A 25,260-nucleotide genomic window follows, 5' to 3' on the forward strand; every position below is an offset into this window, starting at 1 on the left:
GCTTTACTACTTTCATTTCTCCCGTCTGGATTTCTCCTGTTCTCTTCTACAGGAAATGGATCAGTCCAGAAGCGCATTTAAACCCCCTTTGAATTTGATGTGCTCGTGAATGGTACGACCCCCAGTGTAGAAAAGCCATTAACTCCATAGTAAGAGCTCTGCCTCTCTCTCTCTCTCTCTCTCTCTCTCTCTCTGTCTCTGTGAGGTTAGATAAGGAGTGCATTTCGAGGGAATCTACAGCAGATGAGCAGGATGTTATAAGACTGTAATGATCTTGTTGAGAAGTCAGCATCGCAGTCTTCAGTGTAAGGGTGAGTTTTTTCCTCGTTCTCTCACTCCATTGTCATCTGCGTTTTACAGGAAGTTGAACTGCTGTCAGATTGGAGTTGGTATTTTGAATTGTTTTCTTCATGGTTCACATATTTGATTACTGCATTCAAAAACATGAAGGGCGTATTTCACTAAAAAAAAAAAAAAAAAAAAAATTAAACATAATAAGAAATTGTATTTTGCATGAAGAATATGAAGTCTTCTTTGCATTGTGAAATTATCATGAGAATGAAACTAATTTCTGTTAAATTTATCTTGATTTGTTGTATACATACATTAATTTTTACTGATTAAACTATAACAGTTGGGTCCAGATAAGATTATTTTAATTACTGTTTACTGTTTCATTGTAGTTGTAATGACTGTATACTTTTTTTTTTTCTTTTTTTTTTTTAAATAAGATCTGGATTTTTTTTTTTTTTACTATTTAAATACAGTTTAATAATTTTTAAGTTTTAGTTATGTGCTTTTGTCTTTTAAAAAATCTATTTTTGTTTAGTTTACATATTTTAATACATTAAAAAATAATATATATATATATATATATATATATATATATATATTAAATAAGATCTGGATTTTTTAAATTAATTAAATACAGTTTAATAATTTTTAAGTTTTATTTATGTGCTTTTGTCCTTTTAAAAAATCAATTTTTGTTTAGTTTACATATTTTAATACATTTAAAAAAATATTATATTTTAATATAAATTAATTTTCCATATTGATTTTTCACAGGTGTTATACCTGTATTATGAAGTACACATTGCATAGTGTTGTGTTGTGGTTAAAGGAAACTTATCTTAACATATAGTGTCCTGGCAGAAAATTACCAATACATTTTATTTCTAATTCCAGTTATTTTATTTTATTTTGTAAAGTTTAAATTTGTCATGCAATATTTATATTTTAATTCGGCTTTTTTTCAATAAACAAAAACAGTTTTTAAAAGTTTTTAATAACAACAATGCTAAATCAATTTTTTTGTTTTTGTTTTTGTTTTTGTTTTTTGTAGAAATAACTAGAAATAGTACCTTCCAGTATATCATCTGCACATTTTACACTGTAATAACAGTGAGAGTAATATTAGGCTATTATACAGTGACTTTCTGCAGTGTTTTGGTGATTTAGTCACTGTTATACTACTAATGTGTTATTTAATGTGATAAGACAAATAATAGTCTTAAAAACTTCACAAACTCAAAAGTGTATAGGCTTTGTGGACAGACACTCACACTATGCACTCCAGGTGTTTTATTGTAGTCATTACTTGTTAAATGGCCTATATCACTTGGACAATGATGCATTCGTGCTGAAAGTGCACTCAATAGTGTTCACCATATGACAGAGATATTAATCTCAAAACACAGATGATTAACCCTAACCAAGCAACATATGTTGGCTAATAATGGCATTTCTGTAAATCCTGACAATGAAATAATGAGCCTGTCTTTTTTAAATATATTTTGACAATTCCCATTGTAACTAAAGTTATTTTCAGTTTTATTTTCTCCATTCTAACGCCCTGATACCATAACGTTTTCATTTATTCTGTTTCTTGACAGAGGATTCAGTAATGTTTTATTAAAGAGCGAGGCAGCGTGTGTCAGTGTGACAGAAGGAGTGTTGTTGTATTATTCAGTTCATTGTTGTTTTCCTTTCAGTGCGCACTTGTGCTGTCTTTCTTATTTAGACGAAAGCATGACGGGAGTTTTGCGACCCTCCAAACAGAGATCCGGTATGAAGCGACCTCGAAATGAGCCTTACAGGTACGTCCACACACACTCATTTCTCACAGGCATATTTCACAGCTCATGTCATGAAGAAATATGAAACATCTGCTTCCTGAGGGCGTCTCTAGTACTCTTCCACTCATATTTTTGACACTGTGTCACTGTGCTTTTCTCACTCTGATTTTCTCATCTTTGTCTTTCTCTAGTCTATCCATCTTTTTTTCAGCCCCTGCCAACATCAATTTTTCGGGTGTTTTTAATATTAGGCTCTGTTCTGTTCTGAGTTATGAGCTAGAGGACATTTCCAGTGCAATTACATTTGTGTGAAGTATATTTTTGAAACTGTGACTGTGAACTTTTGATTATCGGCATGAAGTCTGGTCCACAGCGTTTTTTCCCCATAAAAACCTAACGACTTTAATCAAGGAAAGAACTACAATGAAGCATTGCGATTGGTATAATCAAATTAAAAATGATGTAGAAATATAAAACTATCAGTTTAAATTAGTGATGTCAAACGATTAATCGCGATTAATCGCATACAAAATAAATGTTTGCATAATATATATGTGTGTTCTGTGTATTTATTATGCATATATAAATGCACACACATACAATATATATTTTGAAAATATTTACACGTCTATATTTATATTCACATAATTTATATTATAAATAAATATATTTAATTTATAAACATAACATATTTTTCTGAAATATATACATGCATGTGTGTATTTATATATATATATATATATATATATATATACATAATAAATATACACAGTACACATACATAAATTATGTAAACAAAAACTTTTATTTTGGATGCGATTAATCACGATTAATCATTTAAGTAGTTTGGGAGCATATAGGAGATTGACTCTATAACATCATTCACATTGCTTCATGGGATTGGGTTGGTGCTGAAGTGTTCTTTTGAAGTAATTGTTGCAATTCACTGATTGGTGTTTTTTTGTTTTGTTTTTTGCAGAATCATGGGTAATGTAGTTTTTCACAGTTTAATGATTAATGATTATATTAATAAATTTATTAATGTAGTTGTTATCAAGATTTTTACATCAAAAAACATCATTTAGAAGTAATAAGCTATTTTCTGTTCTGTTTTTAACCCCCTCATCAGAACGGTCTGTTTGAATAGGCGTGGTGGATTATAGATTGTGATTTAGGTTAAAAAAGCATAAATATTTAAATCAAATGATCTGTTTAACAGACAAAGCAATAGTGATCATGTAATGAAAACAGTTACTCACACCTGTGTTGTGACATTACTGTCGGATCCAATATAGTCGGCATAGCATCATCTCTAAGTTTCACTCTTTCTGAAAATCCCGCCTCAAATTGTGCTTTGTTTGTAAACGAATCCGCAATAAAATGAAGTGAACAAAGGACCGAGTTCTTACTGATGTGGTCTGGATCTTCATTGAAAATAAAGTTCATCCACTCTCTCCTAATATTGGGATCAGATGGAAGGCAGTGCAAAGACTATTTTTCCACTGCTTGGCACTGAACAGCGTCTCGTTTTCTTCGGAACATCTTTATCATTTAATTTCTGCATAGACCTGCATTTGCCTCATGTTACATGCGTGAACCGGTGGGCGGGGCTAAACAGGCAGCGATGTCGAAGCAGGCGTTGATGTTGTTTTGGCAGACTGCCTTCAATATAAGCTGTTTAGACTAACGAGAAAGCGAATTCTGAAACTTACAGTATGTTTTTTTTAGTAAAATGGCCTCTTTTGGAATTTTGGTTTCTCAGTTCATGACTCTTTAAAAATCACTTCCCCTATAAATAAAATTAATGGGATTTTACTTTCGAAACCTGCCTGTTGCACCCTATTAAGAACTGCCCACTTAGACAGGAAGTGAATGTCTGACAAAAAAAGTATAAAATTGAAGCTTTACAGACCTTAATTAGGTTAGACATTTATTCAATCAAAAATACTATTTACATTTACAATTATGCCAGTAAATTCGAACCAGAATTGAATCTGTCTAAAAAAGTACACTGTAAAAAAAAAATCTGTAAAATGTGTGGTAAAAAAAAACGGCTGCTGTGGTTGCCAGAATTTTACTGTAAAAGATACGGTAGCAACATTTTTAGTTTTACAGTTTTAACTTAAATATACAGTTAAATACCGCAATTTTATTAACTGATATGATGTTAATATTCCAACCTACTGAAGTAAAGAAATCTGTTTTGTACCTTTGAAATACACTTTGAAATAACCACCAAAAGCAGGAGGTGATGAGAAAGTCACATGATGAACCAAAGCCTATCACAAGCAGCTTTTAAATATTAACATATATAGAGGGTGCACAGTGTCATTCGCACAAACACTAAATACCATCATGGTAACACACATGAAACTGAAATAATGCAATAAACATTAATTTAACAACATTAGATGTTACATACAACCATAATGTACAAAACTGATAAGAAAAAAAAAACAAGAAGAAACATAGTTATTACAACAACAACAACAACAAATCAGATTTGAAATGCAACGCAGGGAATTCTGGGAATGTCAATTTATGGTTATTCACTGTAAATTATATGTTCGGTAGCACTTTATTTTACAGTGCGTGTACTTCCCTGGTACATACATGGTAAATATTTTGTACCTACAGGCAAATGTGTGGTAACACAAGGTACCTACCTGAGGTGTATGTACATGGTAACAAATAAGAAACACGGCCGTACTTAACAGTCGTACATGCATGGTAATTAGTTTGTACATACAGACAAGTGTGGGTAAGAACGGTAACGGTAACATATGTTCTTTTTCACTTCCAAAAACGGTATATTACTGTAAAATTATAATACAGGAAAAATTTAATTTTTTACAGTAATGCTAAAATAATTTAGACCTCTTACAACTCAAATATTGCACATTTTATACACAAATATGAGCTTCACATATAGCTTTTAAATCCTCCAAAGGAAATTAAACTGAATGCAAATCATCATCATCTTGTTTCATTTTATACATATTTCTTTTGCATTAACTATGAGCATATAGGGTGTGTAGAACAACTGCACAAACTTATGTAATCCTTACAGTGTAACACATCTTGACAGACGGCTTGTTGTTATGTGGCTGTTTAATGGCTACTACTACTATACAGTGAGTGGCTGGAGCTTGGCAGACTGAGGCTTTGTGGGAACAAGCTGTTAATGATCTCTGACTGGCTCAGGTCAGACTAACTAGCCTGGGAACAATCCAGCACTGCCACAATAAAGACTCAGCATTCAGTTTCAGATGACGATTTTATTATGATGATTTGCATAATGTTATAAGACTAAGGGTTCTATTAGTAGAAGTGTTTGCATTTGCAAAATGCTTGTTGTTCTTAGGTTTAGAAGAAGAAAAAAACATTAAATTGATTCTGATTCTGTTTTACATACGTTTTCTTTTGAACTTTCTATTCTTTCTGAAACCTGATCACAACTATTTAATAGTAATCAGAAATGTTTCTTGAGCAGCAAATCAGCATATTAGAATGATTTCTGAAGGATCATGTGACACTGAAGACTGGAGTAATGATGCTGAAAATTCAGCTTTGATCACAGGAATAAATTACATTTTACAATATATTCAAACAGAAAACAGTTATTTATAAATGCAGCCTTGGTGAACAGAAGAGAATTGTTTCAAAAATATTGAAAAATTTAAAAATCGTACCCAATTTTTAATTGATGGTTACATCATTACTTTTTGGAGTCATATTTAGACTTTTTTTGAAAATGGTATTAAAAAAATCAAAACAGTTTGAAACACAATACAATGCATACATTGCTAAAACTTTCTAAGGCTTACACATTTTTGTTATTAACTATATGCATGCAAGGAATATGTAATAGGCTACATTTATACTGCAGCTCTTGATGCCAATTCTGATTTGCTGGCTATATACCCCCTTTTTTGGACCAACTTACATCTTCTTTTAAAGGTGACCCATATCCGATATCTGCATTTACACTAAACAGTGAGAAACAACCCATGGTAGACATACTGAATCAGAAACAGGGTTGCCAGGTCTGAGAAACAAAACCAGCATAATTGTGCTTTTTTCTGTGGTTTTACTCTCTGTCAGGGGTTCCACTTTAACCCAAAATTAAAAAATAACCTGTGACAACAATGTAAAAGTAGTCCAATTCCACAGGAAAAACACAGACTTGGCAACGCTACCCAGAAAAGAATCTACCTGAATCTACCTGTCAGTTGCCACCATTGCTTTTTCAATGATGCCCAGCTCGCTTTGACAGGGGAATATCTGACCTGAGAACCCGATTTGAGAAAATCTGATTCCATGTGCTTTTTTCCTGCTTATATGGTATCATACCCGATCTGTGGCACATGGGAGGAAAAAAAAAAAAAGAAAGGATTTGGGTCACCTGAACCATGTAATGTAAATGCGGCCATAGAGACTTGGGCCCGAAAATATTAGCAACTGCATAGCAACACTCTGGCAACCAGTCACGATATGCTGGTGACTGTAGCAGCATTCACGTATACAAACATCTATGATAAACAATGTTTATATATTGTATTACAGTCCAAATTGAATGTCCTTTATCTACCCACAATGCACTCAAAGAAGTACAAGGTCTATAATGCAGTTTCACAGTCCATTTAATCTCATTTACTTTCCTAAGCATCCTACCAGCACTTAAACACACACTCTCTCTCTCTCACACACACACACACAGGAGCGCGACGAGAATTTACTCCACTTATTTGCATAATGTTATAGGGCGGCTTTGACTGGCGTCTTCTCTCTTGGCTCTGGGCTCCGTATGACTCACGCAGCTGCTTATTTGCCTCTTGTTAAGTGTTTTCACACACCAGGAACTTTGTTCTCTATTTCAATCTCATCAGAAGATCTGACGTCTCATTGGTTATGGCCTGCGGTCAGATGCTGTTGTTACTGCATTAGTGTGCACTGAGATTCAACCCCTGGATTCTATCTGCATTTTAAACACCCTCCCATAGGGCCAAGCATCGCGTCGTGGAGAGAAAACCTCTGAAAATATGTTTGGCAGCATGCATTAGTGTGGCACACTGGGGTTTCTCTAGTGGCCATTTTTTTGCTTGGAGATGTGTGTGTCTGCCATAACAAAAGTCTAAATTTAACCCTCTACTGTGCACTTTGTTGCCTCTGGCTAACAAACCTGTTTTTCTTCACTTCGGAAGCATATAAGAGAGCAAAAAAATGATTCATGAGGGATTACTTTTAATAAAAAATGGGATGTTTTTTTCCTCTCATTTTAAAATGTGTACTGCGTCAGGGATGAACATTTCTGCTCTGCAGAACTGCTCACTGAAAACGTACTCTTCAAAAATGCAATTCATATTTGTCAATGAGTGAACAGATGCAACTGAATGAATATGGATGCAGACACAATAGAAAATAGCTACTGCAAATAATTCAAATATGTTAGATTTTATTATATTATATATTATTAAATCATCTATCTTTTAGTATTGCCTTACCATTAAATTAAAATGTCATTCTGGCAGTGAGTGAAAAATATGTATGACAATGTATAATGTAATAGCCTCTTTAATATCTGTTATTTTTAACATTGTCACATTCTACTGTTTTTAACATACTATTCTGAAGGCACACTGAGTCCCAAATTTTCATATGCGTTTTTTTCTGTTTTTTTCACATTCATCATCCTTTCCTATCAAAATGCTTGCTACGGATAAAACGCAGAAAATTGAACCTGATCCGAATTTATTTTATGACGGAAGAAAATTTCGGAGGCAGTGTGTAAACGTAATTGACACAACATGAGGTGGTATTTATTTTTTAACGTGCGAAAATTTCAGATGAAAATTTCGGAATCAGTGTGCAATGACCTTTACATTAGTTGAAAAATTCAAATAGGTAAATATAAATAAATACAAAGTTCTGTCATGAAACTCCAGATGGCACAGGCCGATAGGTTGTAACTCGGTCTGATAATATTACATCATTATTCACATGGCACAGCTGATTGGTTTCTTTTCACATCAACAGCCAATGAGCCCGCTGCTCAACGTCAAATACTTGGCTTGTGATTGCTGTAGCGGTTGCAGCGCACTTCAGAAACCCTCCACCTTCCCCAGCTCCACCTGTATAGATCTGCTGCAGGGTAATCTCGTGTATGTTATATATGGAGGTTATTTCACATATGTTATATGGGCAGCAGCAGTATTATTTCTGTATATTACCATGCTCTCAGAGAGTTGTCATGACAGAAATATAAATATTTGCATAAATAAAAATCTGTCTTGCCATACAATGAAAGCTTATTTACACCACAGAATAAAAATATCAAGAAGGTAACTGACTTTTCACAATTCTCAATTTTTTTCTTGTAATTTCAAGTTTATTTACCAGAATTCAGACATTCAGAATTTAGGCTTTAAGGCTTTTTCAGGAATTCAAGTTTATATCTCACAATTGTGAGTTTAAAGTTTTTCTTTTTTCTTCAGAATTGGAAGTTTAAATATTGCCATTGTGAGTTTACATTGAGCATTTCTGATTTTTTATTTATTTTTTATTTTTTTAGACACATGGTTTGACTTCATACACATGCATCAGAAATGTCAGAACTGTGAGATAAAAAGTTGCAATAACCTCTTTTATATTTTATTACATAAAAATAAATCAATAAAATAAAGTAAATTAAGGTAAATTATTTGATGAAATAAAGTTTATGATGGTAATAATTTTAAATCAGATTTTTTTTTTTTATATATTTATTTTTGGCAATTTTACCTTTTATTATGATAGGACAGTACTGAGCTGACAAGAAGCAAAGTGGGAGAGAGATAGGAGGGCGGGATCAGGAAATGTCCTCAAGTCAGGATTCGAACTCGGGACACCTGTAGCACAATAGCACTATATGTCAGCGCGCTGCCCACAAGGCTATTTGCGCCAACTTAAATTAGACTTTTACATATTCTTATAAAATGTGAGTGGTGCGAAAGCTGGGGCTGCAATTTTTGGGTGGTTGTCATGTTGATGCTAAGTGATTGCTAAGACATTTTGAGTGTTTTTAGCATGAGTGTTGTGGTTGGTTGCAAGGGCACTGCTATGTAGTTGTTAGGGTGTTATGTGTAGCCCAAGTTATAAGAGCCCACCCTCACGTCTTAGGGATTTTCTGTTGTCTAGATATGGTTGGGTTCCTCAGGCAATGGTATTTTATGGTATTTATGGTAAATCTGTCTGATTGCATTGAAAAGAAATAAATGAATAAATGCCAATGAAGGTTACTTAGGTTTAGGGTTTGGTTCAAATCACTCACCCTAATAAATGAGCAACAGTTTGAGTGATAGCACTGTTAAAGAGGTTCAGACACACTGGGACTGAGGAGCGTTTGAGGCTCAGATCTGCAGCTGAGAGCAGGTTATTTTAAGAGCTGGATGTCACTGTCGTAACACTCTTTTATCCTGCAGCTTAGAGCAGCAATCTGACCCAGTCTGATCCCATTGCAGTCTAATGTATATCTCCCTCATTCACCGTAGTCCTCTGAGGCAAAGTAATTTACAGCTCCCTATCTGTGGATCAGAGAATCTTTCTGGACAGTGTTGAATCCAGGGAAAACTGTAAGGGCCATAAAACAGTGGAACAGGACCAATATACTATTTGAACAGCACTTTCAACCTCAGAGCAAAGCAGAAACACACAGGTGATCACGCAACAACACAATGAATATTTGCTCATTAATTCATGGACTTGTGATGTTCTGTTTGCATATTTTAAGCTATTGTATGGTCCTTATTTTTCAGTTAATGGTACAGTATATGTATATACCATGGAGACCAATTAAGTTGATGGAGACAAATTAAATTTATAATCAATTTTTTGCCACTTTCTGCTGGAGAAACAGAATGGGAATGCTGTATACTGTTCATATGTGAATATGGTTACGGTAGCAATAAAACATGTAAAGATGCAATCTACCCAACAACCAAAATATCAATTAGTCAGCCAACTAGATACCGACCTACCTATCAATAAATCAATCAATCAATCCATCAGTCAGTCAGCTCAGCAACCTATAAATCAGTCAGTCATTCAATTAATCAATCATAGACTAACCAACAATCGAATCAATCTACTAACTAGTCAGTCCGTCAGCCAACCAACCAACCAATCTGTCCTCACAGCCTCAGACATCATGCCCATTGGACCATTGGCTGAATATCTGATGCATACAGCACACTTAACTGGAAACACTTCAGCAGATTCAAAGTCATCCTCTGATTGGTTGAATTCTACAGGATTTCTGGGAGACGTGCATCATGTTTTTTAATGGTCTGCCTGGAAACAAAATCGTCTGATTGAAGAAGAAAGCTTTCGTATTTACATCGGTGACAATGAGCATTTATCAAGATCAACTAAACACTGGATGCTTAAAAGTATGTGAGGTCCACCGTTCTCATTAAAAGATATCCAAGAGTATTGCTTGAGGCACAGTGAAATCTAAAAGAGATAATTTAACTTGTCGTCAACTGGATATGACAAGAGTTTTATTCTCTAAGCCTGGCCAACCATTTGTCAGAATTTGGACGGTTTCCCTATAGATCCGGTTTTGCTAGTTGTTTGCACCCTCATATCTATTATGGAAGAAGAAATAGAAAATAGCAGAAATACCTAATCAAGAAGGGTATATAAGCTGTGTATGTGAGCAAAAATGATAGAACAGATGCTGATATAGCAGTTGAATGATTTATTCTTGTGTTTGGTTTTCCAGAACCAATGTTCCTGTTTTTTTCCTGTTTTCATACTTGCTGAAGGTAATGACCGAAAAGTAGTTTGACCAATAACATGCAGGCATTGTACATAATCAACCAATCGTGACACGTGATCTACAGAGAGCGGTCAAAGCAATTAAAATACGTATACATATTAGGTGTCATCAAATTACCACAAGAGTGATTGATTGTTATTATGGGGGCACTTCCACGACATAAATTTACTTTACCTGTCACAAATACTTTACCTGTCAGTCATATGGCCTTTTGGGCGGTCCCATGGTTCCCAGGCCTTCTGCCGTCTGTCTAAATGTCTGGCTATGTGAAACTATCAGTCAGTCAACCACCCAATCCAAACCAAGGACCTACCAAATAACCAACAAACTTACCAATCAATCAATTATCTGTCAGTCAGTGTACCAGTCAGCCCAGTGGTATTGTGATTGTTTAATCAACCAAGCAACCAGCCATTCAACCAATCAATTAATGAGTCTGTCTACCATTCAACCTACTGATTGTTCTATCAAACAATGAATTATTCAGTGAAGGCTTGTCCAAAAACCCACACTTGTGGTTTTGCCACTTCAGAGCGTGTGCATGCAACAGTAAGTAAGTATGCAAGACCCAGGTCTTAAAAACTGTAAAGCGCAGTGCCCTTAATACACACTAAATCCACTCTGAAGCAGTACTCGAGCCTAAGTGTATCCCATCTCATATCCCCTGGTTCTACACACACTTGAGGTCTTCATGCTCACTTGAACACTAATACATTAAAATACAGGAGATACGTCATGTAAGTAGACAAGTGGTCAAGTGCAAAGACCACAAGCGTGGGTATTTGGACAAGCCCTCGGTCAACCACTAACTCTTCTGACTGTTCCCTCAACTAACCAACCAGCCAGCCAACCAATCAATATATTAGTCAATCTACCAATTAACCTACTGTCCGTTTAATAAACCAGCCAGCCAACAAGCCAATCCATCACATTTTACTGTTTTAATTTACTGTATAACCAACCAATAAATCAATCAGTCTATTAATCAGTCAGTCAGCCAGCCAGTTAACTAACCAGTCATTCAACCAACCAGCCAGCCAACCAATCAATCAACCAATCAATCTGTTAGTCATTCGGTCAGTTAACTAATTAACCTACTGACCAGTCATTCAAATGTTGTCACTTTTAATATTATTACATGAACTAACAATAACCAGTTCATTGTTAATTCATATTTGTTCACTAATGTTAAATTATACTTAAAATGCTAAAATGAATATGAAGAGTTCAGATGCAAAAGCCCTTAAGTGCCGTCTGAAATTTTCTTCCAAAATTAGCATTTTTATCAGGCTCCTATATTTATGTTCAGTTATTTCACTATTTTTATTGCATAGAAAAGGACCTGTACATTGCCATTAAAGTGAAATTACTGAACCTAAACATAGGAGCGTGAGAAAAATGCTAATTTTAGATGAAAATTTCAGACGGCACTTAGTGGCTTTTGCATCTGAACTCTTCATATATAGAAATGAACATTAACCAAAAATATGAAATACTTACAAATTCTTTAGTTCATTGTTATTTCATGTTAGTTAGTGCATTAATTATTGTTATCATATAGAGCATTATTGTAAAGTGATATCAGATTGCTTAACTATTTTCTACATTATATCTACTTCAAAACAAAATGAGTTTTTCACCCATATCCAGTCAGCACATGCACAGAAAATCTCAGCAGGAATGAGGAAGGAGACACTGGTATATGTGCTGTTCAATTCTCCATCCGTTGTATTGTCATACTAATATAAATTATTATTTATGATCTCTCTCAGGTCATGTTGTGAGGTTTGCTCATGCGTGATCCAAAGCCAACCACATTTACAGATTTCAGTTCTGTGGACGCAGCAGTATATTTCAGTTGTGGGGCTTTTCATTATTTTCCCGTTCATCTGAAATGCCCATGTTTTGATTTTTAACCGTGCTGAAATAGCAAAAGATTTCCTTCCACTCCATTAACCTCCATCCCGCTTCTGTGATCCCGATTCATTTCAGCCAAACCACTTTCCCCCTGTGTGCACACTCGATCTGAATTAATCAATCTGAATTACCTCAGGGAAAGAATCAATCATGACAAACACACAAAGGACAAGTGAGCAGTTTCAGTTTTACACTGTTCAATACTGTCTGTTCAATGAATTTGTCCCAGTGCGCCGTTTAACACCTTCTGTCCTGCAATGATTTACACAGCGAATTTAGTTATCAACAAACAGATGCACTAATGATACAGCAAACTATTTCTGCGAGCTACAATGATAGATCAGAATGCTTGTGCCAATTCAATATTGTTTTATAAAGCTAAACCTCATAAAGAGAGATATTATTGCCGGATGATGTCTTTATGGCCCCTGCTGTTCTACAATTTATTGAACAGCCAGCTAATACATCTTCGCAATAAAATTAAAGCTGATATCTGTCCAGATGTACATGAATGACCGTTGATAGAAGCGCATACAGTGAAGCGTTTGGTTCAGATGCGTGTGGCGCTCGCCTCTCTCTCTGTGAGCCGTCAGACAGAGACTGAACTCTGGATAATGAAGCTTGTCTGAGAGATCAGCCTGTCACTTTAGAACAAAATCTCATTAGTTTTAAGAGACCTCTCCGTGTGGCGTGTGATCCCATTTCCTTCACTGAGAGAGAGAGAGAGAGCGAGAGAGAGAGAGAGAGAGAGAGAGAGAGGGAGGAAAGACAGCAGGAGAATTTATTAGCATTTTAGCAGTATGCAGTTATGGAGCTGTGGCGTAGCGGTTAGCACTCATGCTCCAGATGTGTCAAGCTGTGATGCTCGTGTGGGAAACTGAAGTTTGATTCCAGCCTGCTTTGCATCTCAGTTTTTCTGTGCAATACCTTTTTTGTATCATATGTACCCCATTCTTAAATATTAATTAATTATTTTTATTAGTGTTGGTTTATGCGTGGGATAGTAGACTCAGATAGTACATGTGAGCATACACACACACACACACAAGTATGTACAGTATGTATGTATCAGCTTTGCATAAATTACATTTTAGCATATATTAAAATATTAAAATAACATAAAAAAAGAAAGTAGTTATTTTATATTAGAATAATATTTGAAAATCAGTGAAATTTTAGTATGAATTAAGTTTTTTAAATATTTTGGAATATTTTTTATTATTGTCTTCATATGTCTGTATAGTTTTTATTAGAGTTTTAGTTATTATATTACATACAGTTTAAATTAATTACTAAATTAAAATGGCAAATAAAAATCTAGAGAATATATATATACATATTTTATTTCAGGTTAAATTTATTTTATTTCATGTCATGAAAAAGTTTTTCTATGGTTATACTAATACTAATACTAACAATAATAGTGATTTTGAATAATTTTCTAAGTTTTTGAGTAATTGTGTGGTGTTTTTGTCATTTTTACTATATATGTGTGTGTGTTACATGAAATAGATCTTTTGAATGGTAAAAAAATCATAAATATATTTTTTAAAGAATTTCATTGTTTTAAATTAGGCTTTTTTGTGATATCAGGACACGTTATGTACCCACCCAACATATTTAACTTTGTACCCACAAGATCTCAAATTTAAAATGGTAAAATATGGTAACCACACTCTTACTCCTTGCAGAAAGCCTTATGTAACTTACTAAAATTTTTAATTTAAGCAATTTAATTTAAAAACCATAATATTTATTAATCTGACTCCCAATGGACATTTCAGTTCTGCAGAAAACTGCAGCACTTTCTTCAGCTGCAGAGTCAGTGTGGTCCTGCTTTTGCCTTTATTTCTGTCTAGTCCCGTCTCTTTCGCTCTATCCTAGCCCGTTTTCCTAATTGCATGCTCCATCACGCTCTTGACACCAGCAGCAGATTTCTCCCAATCTCTCATCTCCTGATATCTCTCTCCGGTCACAAACTGCTAGGCCTCAGGGAATAATGGGAAAAGTCTCCTATTTCATAGACCCTGCTAATCTTTAAATAAAAGCTTAGCAATTTTTGAAAAAGCACTTTGTTGCCAAGTTTTGCCGGAGACATTCGCAGCATGCCGAGGATGTGACAGAGCGGATAAAGTTGAAGACGTAGAGTGATCAGTAAAGTGCCATGCCGCTAATGTATGTATCATGCAGAGGCTGCGGATGGCATGCATAATTAGCTGTGATGTTCTTCAGTCGCGGAACAGGAAGTAGGCCAGGGCCTGCCAATAATAACCGTGCCTTGAGAATCAGAAGAAAATCTTCCTGCCGTACTTATTTATTTCAAATCACTTATCTGGTTTTCATTTTCAGGGTTTTCGACTATCAACATGTTCCGACCATCCCATGTGACTTTGCATCTTTTCGACGGATGTGTTCATCACCCTCTTCGTCTTCCGCAGCCCTGCGGCAAAGCAGAGAGAAACCTCAGAGCAGACACAAGTCCAGGAGCAGAGGAATCCAGCGTAAGATGCACTGACATCTTTCAAAGCTCAAGATACAGACCTCATGAAATCAAAATTGAAGTTTTAGCAAATATACATGTTCATGGACATTTCACAGTTGGACATTTTTCTTCTTTTTTTTTTTTTAACGTAACTACTTGTTTTAGAATGTTTAGAGTAACATTCCCAAAATATGTGCAACATTTTTAAATGAATGTTTGCATAACCAAGAAAAAAACAAAAAATTAAAGCATTTTTAGAAATTGACATTTTGAAAGTTCGAAGAACATTCAGAAATAACTTTTTCATAACTCACTGGGAATGTTAGCAAAACATTGGTAGAACATATTGTCCAGTCCAGTTGAGGAACCTGTTTGGACACAATTGTAATTTTTCATTTGTTACAGTTTGTTTTACAAACAATACAGTTTAAAATGTAGACAATGATCGATAAGGTTAAGCCCCATCGTAGAAACATATTTGTCCAAACAGTGACAAATGAGAGCAGGACAGAATAGAACAGTTAGGAAATCCATTTGGAAACAATTGTTATTTTGTCTGTTTGTTTTAGAAATGACACATTTTAAAATGTAGACAGCCTCGAGCTGTTTTAGCGCTGCGTAGTGCAACACGACAATGGTTAAGCCCAGTTTAGACACATTTTTGCTAAACCAATGACAGATGGGAGGCGGGACAGAAAGACCATTTGGGAAACCTGTTTGGAAACAGTTACTTTTAGCTTGTTATAGTTTGTTTTATTAATTACAGATTGTAAAATGTAGCCTCAAGCTGTTTCAGCTCCAAGTAATGCAACAGTCGTGAACGGTGTTGACACAATATAATGGTACAGTCACATTAGCCAAATTCCTTTGGATACTATAAATAGTGTAGCATTGTATGCTTTCAAACCAACTTTTTCGCCCACACATGAAACTCACGATTATGTGGATTCCTATTGAAATGACTGGATTTCGTCTGTGAAGTTTCACTAAGCAACCTTATACACTACCACTCAAAAGGTTTTGAACAGTAAGAATTGTAATTTTCATTTTAAGAATTCTCTTCTGCTCACTAAAGCCCTATTCGGACGGTAATTGTTTCTCAGGGGGACGATTTTCACCATATACAGGGGGTAGTCGGTGATTTAATTGCCGTCCAAATCCAGAATGTCAGTGTTTTTCTCTCACCACCCACATTAAAATCCCTGGCTGAATTACCTACTGTTTTTTGACAAACACCAAGGTCGTGTGGTAATTTAATTGCCGTCCGAATCCACATCTCTGAGTTTACAAGAAAAAATCGATTCAAAATGCAGTGTTTAAGCCCTTCTTGAGCACTCCTGAACACCGTAACTGTTGTACTTCGGTGTAATTTGCATACATATTTATTTATGAAATGCTGGAAAGTATTTACAAGAACAATATTTTATAACTGCTCCACCACAGCGAATATGAGCAGAAGAAAAGAAAAGCACGTAAACATTCGAAATGGGTCTTTATTATGGCAGCGGCTGGTATGCAATACAATTTTCAAATGTGTATTATAAACAGATATATACATAACTATATAGTGTATAATTATATACAACTATAGCGCTTCTATTTTCCTATTTTTAAACAGGAGATTTAAATAATCAAATAGGATTATATATTATAAAATATGCTTGGAATAATAAGAATACTTTTTACAGTATTCTTTAAAATACATTTTACACAATAATAAGAAAAAACTGTAAATAAAAATTTTTATGTACAGCAGACAATCATGTGACTGGCCATATGAGCAGCGCGTTCCCGGGTTCGTAGGATCACAGAACTCGCTCCTCCACTGAGGCCCCGTTTACACTAGTGTGTTTTCGTTTTAAAATGCATAACTTTTGCTGCGGTTACGCCTATCGTTTATACTACTATACTAATCCTTGATGACCGTGTAAACAATAACATCGTGCTCGTTGTTGTACCCATAATAGATTCCCCATTTGACCGCTGCAAGCACACAGACGCGTCTGCCCTCTAAATAATAGGGAATCTACCTATATAAATCTATGGTTGTGCCTGTATGAATGGTCACGTGACATGCATTTTCGGTTGTGTAGTGTAAACGGAGATCGTTTCTGAAACGCAGCGGAAACGCCAGTGTAGACGAGGATCATTTTCATTCTAAAACACCGTTTTAAAATTAAAACGCACTAGTGTAAACGGGGCCTGAGAATAAATCGCCATCCGAATCCATGAGTTTTATGTAAATATGTAAATTCATTTTTACAGACGTCCATATGAGAAACAATTACCGTCCAAATCGGGCTTAAGCCTGCATTTATTTGATCCAAAGTACAGCAAAAATGGTAACATTTTGAAATATTTTTTACTATTTAAAAGTTTTCTATTTGAATATATTTTAAAATGTAATTTATTCCTGTGACTTCAAAGATGAATTTTTAGCATCATTACTCCAGTCACATTATCCTTCAGAAATCATTATTTTCTGCTCAAAAACATTTATTATTATTATTATTATGTTGAAAACAGCTGAGTAGAATTTTTCAGGTTTCTTATAGAATAGAATAGAAAGTTCAGAACAACAGCATTTATCTGTTATCTGAAAAAGAAAACTTTTGTAACATTATATATGTCTTTATCATCACTTTTGATCAATTTAAAGCATCCTTGCTAAATAAAAGTATTAATTTCTATAATTTCTTTCCCTACATATGTAATGTATAATGTTGCAAAAAGCTTTTTATTTCAGATAAATGCTGATCTTTGATCTTTACTCTACTGTTTTAAATATCGATGATAATAATAATAATAAATGTTTATTGAAAAGCAAATCAGTATATTAGAATGATTTCTGAAGGATCGTGTGACACTGAAGACTGATGCTGAAAATTCATCTTTGATTACAGAAATAAATTACATTTTAAAATATATTCAAATAGCAAGCACTTATTTTAAATAGTAAAAATATTACTATTAATATTACAATATTAGTGTGTTTGCTGTATTTTGGATCAAATAAATGCATGCTTAGTGAGAAGAAGTGAATTCATTAAAAAAAAAAATTCTTACTGTTCAAAAACTTTTGACTGATAGTGTAAGTCTTGTATGGAGTTAAAAACTGAATAAAGTTGGCATTTCTGTGCAAATTAAAGTTATTTAAACTGTCAGTGTGTTTATAACAAGCTGCCTGAGCAAGGACTCTATGTACTCTTGAGTACTGGAGTTTATCACAGTGAGAAAGAATATTATATAGAAAGGTACAGTGTTGCAATGCATTAGCATTGATGTTTGCATTTGCGTCCCATGGTAAATATCAGCATCACTTTTACAGTGTTTTGTACCCTTGGATTGTGTTTTGGTGAATGTTGCTCGTGATTTTGTGAGCGTCTATAACTACGTGCATGCATGCACCTCTGCTGTCGAACTCCAGATGGTTTCTTCATTAAAATCCTCCCTCCGCTATAGAACTACTCCCTCAGTAATCAAACCTAGCATATCACCAAAAGCAATTATAACAAATTAATAGTGCATAACCAATAAGAAGCGTTTATAGTGCTTTATTACAAGCCCTAATAGTTTTTACTGCCAGCAGATCACAGCAGAATGAGTTTGCCTTTGTAGCTGGGAGGTCAAACCGCTTTTTAATGGCTGGTGCTGAGCTGGAATGGGATTTTTTTCATCCAGCTGGGATTGGAGGGGTGTTTGAGTGGTATTAACACGCTGCGGAAAAGAGGTCCAATCTAAGTTTCCATCATTAGAGACATTAGATTAGAAGAGTTGCTTATATCAGGGCATCCTCATTTGTCTCTTGAAAGTCCTACAATTTAACTTTTTGGCTGAGGTAAGCTGAAGTATAACATTTTTTATGTTGTACTATGCTTAAAATGGTGAAAGCACTCAAATTGTGGCTCAACCAATGCTGTGAGTTTGGGGAGGGGCTACATGTTTGTCCAACCAATGAGAGATGGAGGGTGGGGCAGAAAAAACAGTTGGGAAACTTGTTTGGAAACAGTTATATTTGCAGTTCATTTGGTGCTGCTACTTGCACAGAAATGACCTACTTTATCAAAAAATCCACTTTTTTTTGTGCGCTAACTGCTAGGCTACATCTCAGATGTCTCTATGTCTTTATTTAAAGCTGCAGTGTGTCATTTCTGCTTCACTGGTGGTGGCAAATGGAAATGCAATATGTTTGGCAATACTGTCTCAATTCGCTGAACATAATGCTCGCTAACCTCCTTCTCTCTGCAGTGAGAATGGAGGAGCTGATGTGCATTAAGAAAGAGCTGACAGTGATTAAATCACAGATAGACGAGCTGCTGGACAGTCTGGAGCGGATGGACCCTCAAAGCCAAGAGCTGTCTGGTAAAACACTCATTCTTTCATCATCAGATGCACTTTGCAAAGTGGATTATGAACCAGGCCAGTGGGGTCTCCGACTGTCTCATATTTGTGAAGTTATTTGCCATTATTTGGACATTATGTCTCACATTGTGTGCAAGTCGGGCCTCTGAAGGGGGTGTTGCTTCAGGGCCTTGGCAGCTTTTCTGTCCTTGATCTTCAGTTTTATGTCATTTACTGTGTGTGTGTGTGAATCTCAGGAGACAGTGTGGCGTACTCTCCGCTCCATGGCTCTGTGAGCAGCGCGGACGATTCATCTGGTAGCTCTCCTCCCCTGAGGACAGACAGAGACACGCAGAGCCCACAGACTGCAGACAGCAGTGATGAAGACAGACAGCATGTAAAGACACATACACACACACACAATGGCTAATGCTCAACTCTTAGGAACGATGCGATTAATGTAATCGTGAGACCAGATTAAATCATTTATACCCATAAATTAAATCAAATTTTCATAGTTAAAGAAATTGTGGCCACTGTGAAACGTAGTGAAATAAAACATTCTGAAGATTGTGAAGCTTCTTACTATTACTGAAGGACATTTTGTATTAATTTTTGATTACATCATTTTACATATATTTTATATATGTATATATTTATTTACATTTAGGTTATATATATATATATATATACAGATCTGGGTAGTAACTGATTACATGCAATCTGGATTACGTAATCAGATTCCAAGGTAACACTTTATAATAGGGAACATTTATTCACTATTAACTACAACTTTTCCCTCAATAAATTCCTAATTTGCTGCTTATTAATAGTTAGTAAGGTAGTTGTTAAGTTTAGGTATTGGGTAGGATTAGGGATGTAGAATAAGGTATTAATATGTGCTTAATTACTACTAATAAATGGCTAATATTCTAGTAATATGCATGCTAATAAGCAACTAGTTAAGAGACCCTAAAATAAAGTGTTACCGATTCCAAAAATTAAGTACTTGTAATTAGAGTAAGTTACATTTTAAAATACTCGTAATCAGACTACATTTACTTTTTTATTGATTACATGTTTGCATATTATTCACACAATCGCAATAAATTATTCATCATTTATTTATTCTCTCTAATTCTTCTTTTTTATCTTTTAAATTGTCCTTTCTAAAATAGTCTACCGCTTATATACACTCAGAAAGCCCACACACACACACACTTTACAATTCGATCAAAAATGCTGTTTTTGTTATTTTTTATGTTACTTATTGAGAATGACATTTTTCACATTACTTTTATAAGAACCAAATGTTTGTGCATTACAGTTGTCATTCTTATAATTGTGAAATGAAATGACAGGTTCTTGACAGGTTTCTTGTAATAATTATGGCTTTTTGATGTAAACTGTGGTTATCATGATACATTTAAATTAAATGTAGATTTTGAATCAGGCTTACAAAGCAAACTTTTTATTGTTATTTACTGATTGACTGAATAAAACATCTTTCAACAATATTACAGGATGTTAAAAAATGGTATAATGCTATAAAAATGTTTTCCGTCTTACAGTCTATCCATGACATTTATCCATGCATGTGTTTTCTAGGTTAATTACTATGAATCAGATTTGCTCTACATGTAAAAACAGGTTTCAGGTAAGTTTTTTTTTTTTTTCCTCTTTAATAAATGGCCAAACTGTCGTTCCCCTCTAATGTTCTGTTGCTCTTTCTCACAGATTCCAAATTCAGATACCAAGATTTGGTAAAAGTCCCAGGATCTCTAATGATGATGTAAAGAAAACGACCAGGGAATACGAAGAAATATATTTGGATCAGTTCCAAATATCCAGATCTGTTGAAATTGTCATCATGTAAAGTGAACATGAATCCAGTTTGAATCCAGGTGTGGAGCAGCTGTCTAAACAGACCAGAGCAAACTGAATTATGTGTCGTCAAAAGCTGCTGATGATTTTATGAATTACAGTATATAAACACAAGCTGTTTTTTCCATGATTTCAGTCAGTAAAATACTGATACGACTCGAGATAAGAATAAAATTATAGTGTACACACACAAACACACGTTATTGCAAATATCCTGTATACAGAAATCATTTTATGGTTCTACACAACAGCTCAACTGATATGGGTTATTAAATGACTGATGCTAATAATGATATCTACATATCTATATCAACTGATAGACCCTGGTATATTGAAAAAAAAAAATAGTTCAATTATTTATGTTTATGAGCCACACATGAGATTTAAGATGTACATAAACACTTATTTTATCCCAAATGTCATTCAAATTCACAAAATGTATAATAATTGTTACATAATTCATAATTTTGGAATTGGCACAATGACTACCATCTACCTCTGTTGTTAACTAGACATGGTGTTTGGTCAGTGCAAGTGATATGTAAATATTTCCCCATTAATCGCTCTGGCCAATTTAGTTTTATGACTAGATTTAACTGTATGATCATTATGTCTTTTTTTTTTTCATGTGAAATGTTGTCAAGGTCATACACTTAATTTATGCATTTTTAAATAAGTCATAAAATAGTGATTTCCTGCTGAATGTTTTTTTTGTAATATACTTTTTTGTAATATATTACTGTGATTATGTCAAATATTGTGGAATGCCATTTTGTTTGTATCACTTTGTCGATTGCATTGTGAATGTATTCAGAAATAAAAAATACTTTCATGTACAGTATGTTGATATAGAGACTCAAATGCTTTTTGTCCAAATATAATTTTAAGGACAGAATTTTAATAAAAGCGTTAAAAAGGTCATTATCTAAACAATCATCAGGGTTTTGAATCAGCACTTTAGGGGAGATGACTGAACTTCTATTTTCATGACATTTTAACTATTAACTACTTGTTGACTAATGATCTGTAAAGCAATACATAATGTAATAATGATATTAGTTAATATTCTTAAAAAAAACATTGCTTTTCTTTTTATTTCTCCTTTTTTTTTAAATAACGGGGGTCTCTGGGTCTGAAAACCATTGATCTATATGATTCAAACTTGCCCTGTTGTGTCATTCTGACTAAAAGTTACCTTAGTGTATCATTATCCTTATGTTTTTTCACTCATGTAAAGAACCAAATCAAACAAGTTACTAGAGGTCAAAGTCCATCTGCCCTCAAACAGCATTTCAGCTCGGTTTGTCCTGCTTTCTTGCATGTGAAGGACTTTAAGGTATGACTCTAGATTCAGATGTATTCTTTGTTGTGTGGTACTTTATATTCTAAACATTTGTGATACTAAAACTGTTTTAAGAGCTGTTGGCTTAAATATTAACCATGTGTGCTTACGCCGGTTTGTTTTGTTGATTAACTCATTGAAACTAATCAAACAGTGAGTCTGGATCGTGCTCATATAAACAGCTGCACACAGCCAGATGACACGGAATTCATAACAGGTAAGACCTTAATATTGTCTTGTCTTTTTAATAGTTTAGTTAGAAGCTGGTAAATTTCGTGTTAACTGTACAAGTTTAAAATCCCCACTCATATCTTAATGTTGTCAGGAGTCTGTATTTTATTATTGAGTAGTGTTATTTTTGAGGGGTTTTGAATAATTCTTTAGTAAATTAATCCTTTCTGACTTAAAAGAATCAGATGGGGCAACTTTTTTTTTTTTTGGATACCTCTTTACAGCTTTACAATTTACAGCTATGGGTTCTTCAGTGAAAAGCGGCAGTCCCATCACTACACACGTGCTGAACACTGGAGACGGGGTCCCAGCGGCAAGAATGGCCCTCAGTCTACACCGCCTGGACCCCAGCATGGCCATCTGGAACCTCATAACTACCGAGTGAGTGGATGGTTACTAATTAAAGTTTGTCATGTTTGAATGCTGAACATCTCGACCAGTCTGACTCAGTAACACTGGCTCAACCAGTGATGCAAGTTTGTAGCAGGTACTATCATCCAATGAGAGATTTATTTTATTTTATTTTATTATTATTATTTTTTAGTGCTGTCAAACGATTTATCGCATCCAAAATAAAAGTTTTTGTTTACATAATATATGTGTGTGTATTGTGTATTGTTTATTATGTATATATAAATGCACACACACATACACTGTAAAATCCAATAGTTTACCTTACTTATATATATTTAGTAATCTTTACTTAGTTGTTATACTTACTAGGTTTTATTAAGTTACAGCTACTTTCAAGGCAAATAAAACAATTTACTTACTGTTTTGAGTGACACTTTAATATTTAATATATAAACGTAACTTTTTTTCTTAAATATATACATGCATGTGTGTGTATTTATATATACATAATACATATACACAGCACACACACACATATATTATGTAAACAAAAATGTTTATTTTGGATGCAATTAATCGCGATTAATCGTTTGACAGCACTTTTTTTTTTCTGAAAACCTAAATGCATTTTTTTAAATTCTTTTTGATATTATTTAAAACATCCACTGAATAGTCATACATTTAACAATGATTTTAAAAAAGTAAATTATCGTTACCATTGTAATTCCCGTTTTTCTGAAAACTGTTACCTACTGTCCAAAGTCTGGGTCAAATTTTGAGTGGTTTATAATCAAAACTCTGGAAATATGTTATGTTAAATACAATGTCATTCATTGATTATTTCAGGAACACTAATGAGGATGGACGCTGTCCAGGACTAATAACCAGCGATGGCTTCGTTCCAGGAATGTACAAGATCCGCTTTGAGACGGGCCAGTACTGGGAGAGTTTGGGAAAGTCCAGCTTTTACCCATATGTTGAGGTTTGTTTGAAAGAATAATAGTGGTGTAAGAAAGATTGTATTTACATAGTCTCAAAGTTAGACATGACAGAGAATGTCACCAAACTCTATTTCTTCTTCATTTAGATTGTCTTCACTATCAGCGATGCTGATCAGAGCTGTCATGTGCCACTGCTGGTCAGCAGATACTCATACAGCACCTACAGAGGGAGCTAGTGAGCAGCCAAAGAAACAGAAGCACTGAACACTGTCAAGACATTCTTAAAAAATATGTTTCATGTGTAAGTCTGATGAGATTCAAGAAATCTCCTCAAGCAGCAGCTTTAAACACCTTAACCTAAACACCCCGGCACAATTTTCTGAATGTTGTCATGTTGCTGTTTTCTTTAGAATGATTGACAATTCAGTTCTTAACAATAAAAAGAATACATTTGAAAAAATTAACAATAAAATTCCATTCATATAACTGCATGTTTGTCAAGATTTGGATTTACTAATAGTCTTAATTAATTTTTAAAGACTAGGTCACAACAGGGGCCGTATGTATAAAGCCGCTCAGAGTAAAATATTAGTCCTAAGTGTGTCAAAATTCTAAGAATGACGTAATTTTACTCTTATTCCTAGACTCAAGAATAAGAGTGATTCATAAAGGTTCCCAAGTGTTAAGACTAGGTCTCAGCTCTTAAATTATTTAAGAGAGCTGAAGAGGTCTCCTAACTTACAACCCGATTCTGGAAATGTTGGGACGTTTTTTAAAATTTGAATAAAATGAAAACTAAGAGACTTTCAAATCACATGAGCCAATATTTGATTCACAATAGAACACAGAGAACATAACAAATGTTTAAACGG

At 34.4% G+C, this 25,260-nt stretch overlaps 2 protein-coding genes across 5 annotated transcripts; both read left to right on the forward strand.

Annotated features, from left to right (window-relative positions):
* Positions 1–148: 148 nt before the first annotated feature.
* Positions 149–22,347, forward strand: si:dkey-234i14.2 (RNA-binding Raly-like protein). Of its 3 annotated transcripts, none has more exons than XM_058766335.1 (7): positions 149–311; positions 2,024–2,099; positions 15,163–15,314; positions 19,544–19,657; positions 19,894–20,033; positions 21,245–21,293; positions 21,374–22,347. In XM_058766335.1, exons 1-6 carry the CDS (start codon positions 269–271, stop codon positions 21,278–21,280), a joined length of 561 nt encoding a protein of 186 aa, XP_058622318.1. In that variant the 5' UTR covers positions 149–268; the 3' UTR covers positions 21,281–21,293; positions 21,374–22,347. The 3 variants fall into 3 exon arrangements, with proteins under 3 accessions (XP_058622318.1, XP_058622319.1, XP_058622320.1); XM_058766336.1 differs by having other exon boundaries at positions 177–311; positions 1,995–2,099; XM_058766337.1 differs by having other exon boundaries at positions 181–305; positions 1,995–2,099.
* Positions 22,348–22,786: 439 nt separating this feature from the next.
* On the forward strand, positions 22,787–24,848 carry urahb (urate (5-hydroxyiso-) hydrolase b). Of its 2 annotated transcripts, none has more exons than XM_058766338.1 (5): positions 22,787–22,856; positions 23,017–23,079; positions 23,318–23,474; positions 24,294–24,429; positions 24,535–24,848. In XM_058766338.1, the coding sequence occupies exons 3-5, from the start codon at positions 23,335–23,337 to the stop codon at positions 24,622–24,624; spliced, it is 366 nt and encodes a 121-aa protein (XP_058622321.1). In that variant the 5' UTR covers positions 22,787–22,856; positions 23,017–23,079; positions 23,318–23,334; the 3' UTR covers positions 24,625–24,848. The 2 variants fall into 2 exon arrangements, with proteins under 2 accessions (XP_058622321.1, XP_058622322.1); XM_058766339.1 differs by having other exon boundaries at positions 22,789–22,856; positions 23,333–23,474.
* Positions 24,849–25,260: the final 412 nt, after the last annotated feature.

This window comes from Onychostoma macrolepis, chromosome 25, assembly GCF_012432095.1.
Source record: "Onychostoma macrolepis isolate SWU-2019 chromosome 25, ASM1243209v1, whole genome shotgun sequence".
Lineage (NCBI taxonomy): Eukaryota > Metazoa > Chordata > Actinopteri > Cypriniformes > Cyprinidae > Onychostoma > Onychostoma macrolepis.